The following is a 2,047-nucleotide window of genomic DNA, read 5'->3' as shown; positions in this document are numbered from 1 at the left end:
TATGACCAGCGGGCGGCAGGTATGACCAGCGGGCGGCAGGTATGACCAGTGGGTGGCAGTCATGGCCAGCGGGCGGCAGCATCGGTACCTGATGCAGGATGCTCCAGAAGAGCCCAGATTTGACCCAACTCGCCCAGTCTGAAGGCCCAAAAGACGTGACGCGCATGGGCAAACCAGCAACAGCAGGGTGGGTGGCCCCTGGCCTCCAGAGGGGACCCCTGTTCCATCGACCCATGCACAGACGTTTTAACCAGGCACCCTTCTCCTCATCAGTTCCAACCTGCAGATGCTTGTACTGTATCCCAGCAATGAGGTTGGTAATGAGCTTACAAGATACTTATGGAGCAGCCTTACAGGTAGGTACCGAGAACCAGACAACAAGTACAGCTCGCCGGCAGAACGAGGCAAACGGCGCATCCTCGGGTCCTCGGCACTTTACCACCATGTTTCTCCGGGTCTGGGGTACTTCGCATCACCCGATGTGCTTACAAGTAGGTATGTACTTGGCCCTTGGCCCTCGGCCAGCCCATGTCCTTCTTGCGACAGGGATAATGGCTCTTCCTTTGACGACACTCCTGGCCTTCTCCTGGCCCATTTGCAAGGTTCAAGGAAGCTGACCTGAGATTGATCCCTCTCCCACTTCCCGCATCCCTTTCATACACGCATCTCGTTCCATCACCATCCCCCATCCCCCCCCCCCAGTTGGCATTGGCAGGTCAGGCCAACCCAGCAAGAGCGCCGCATGGCACCTGGGAGAGAGCCCTGATGACTTCAGCTGATGCGTCAACGCAGCACGCGTCTGGCAACATTCAGGCCATTTTAGGTTCCATCCCACTGGGCATCAGTACCGGAGGTCGGCCATGCCATGCGGGCCAGCCTGGCAGGGCATTCCAGTTCAGGCACCAGCCGGGGATCGCTACCATGTACTTGTCGACAGGACCAGCTCGCCTGGCCTCCCTCTTCCTCCCAACCTTAATTGGAGCCGTGTCGTCAACACCACGCCATCAATTCAAGGAGAGGATGCTCAGGATGCTCACTTTGTCTTTCGCTTCACCATCTCAGGCCCTTCCCTGGTCGATCGCCGTTCCGTTGCCTGGTCTTGCAAGGAAGCACCCGCTGGGCAACTCTCGGTCAGTTGGCTGGCAGCGCTTCCTCTTGTTCCCTACCCCAGGTTTTCTTCTCTCTGTATCCCTAGGAACCTACCCATGTATTGGGAGACCGTCTGCTGCCGGTCTGCTATCCGGTCGTTTTTTTTCATGCCTTCAGCTTATGGATTATGGCCTCTGCGTTGCTTTTTGCTCCTCGCGCTCCTTTCCTCTGCGCGATTCCAAATACCATGTACACATACTCAGCTCAGTCACGCATTGCCGCATCTCCACCAATACAGCGGCCATGCCGTTGAGCCACAAGTCTCAGATGGACCGGCTCTTTTTCTATGGGTCAAGACTCTACCTACTAAGGACCCCCTGTTTGTCGTCAATCTGCTGCGCCGCCGCAGCCGCTGGAGTCGAAACCCCAGCCACGATGGCATTGATCGATGCTGCTCATTGCTCCTAGGGGGTTTCCCATTGACACGACCCAACATTCTTTGTCGCCTTTGGAGCCTTTCTCTGGCGCCCCTTTCCAGCTGCGTTCATCGCTGCAGAATGCTGATCTGCAATAGGAGGTTGACGAGCGAGCGACATGGTCTGGACGCTAATGTCGAGAAACTCGATCACCCCAGCAGTGGTGAGTGTCCTGTACCTGGACAAGGGCCGAGAATCCAACGCAAGGTGATCTGTTGGAGACCGACAGAGCCGGGGGTGTGTCTCAGGATGCTGCTAAGCAAGCCCCCATCCAGCCATTTGGGAGCGCCCACAGACATCCTATCCTGGGCATCTTTGAACACGCTTGGTTTTTTTTCCCTTTCGGCTTCGCGTCCTAATTTTCCAGCTCTTCTGGCTCCGTGCTGGCTGGTTCGTTTTTATCCGCGCCATTGCTCATCAAAGTTATCCCTCAATTCCCCAGCGTCGTCATCCTGACAGGCTCACAAATGAGCAACCGTTGC

At 56.5% G+C, this 2,047-nt stretch overlaps 1 protein-coding gene across 1 annotated transcript; it reads left to right on the top strand.

The window, feature by feature from the left end:
• Positions 1-950: 950 nt before the first annotated feature.
• VDAG_08354 (uncharacterized protein) lies at positions 951-1,915 on the top strand. Its single transcript, XM_009660079.1, has one exon. The coding sequence runs from the start codon at positions 1,021-1,023 to the stop codon at positions 1,555-1,557; it is 537 nt and encodes a 178-aa protein (XP_009658374.1). The 5' UTR covers positions 951-1,020; the 3' UTR covers positions 1,558-1,915.
• Positions 1,916-2,047: the final 132 nt, after the last annotated feature.

This window comes from Verticillium dahliae, genomic scaffold, assembly GCF_000150675.1.
Source record: "Verticillium dahliae VdLs.17 supercont1.20 genomic scaffold, whole genome shotgun sequence".
In the NCBI taxonomy this organism is placed as follows: Eukaryota; Fungi; Ascomycota; class Sordariomycetes; order Glomerellales; family Plectosphaerellaceae; genus Verticillium; species Verticillium dahliae.
Note: the sequence above shows the minus strand (reverse complement) of the source record. Positions and strands in the feature narration are given on the sequence as shown.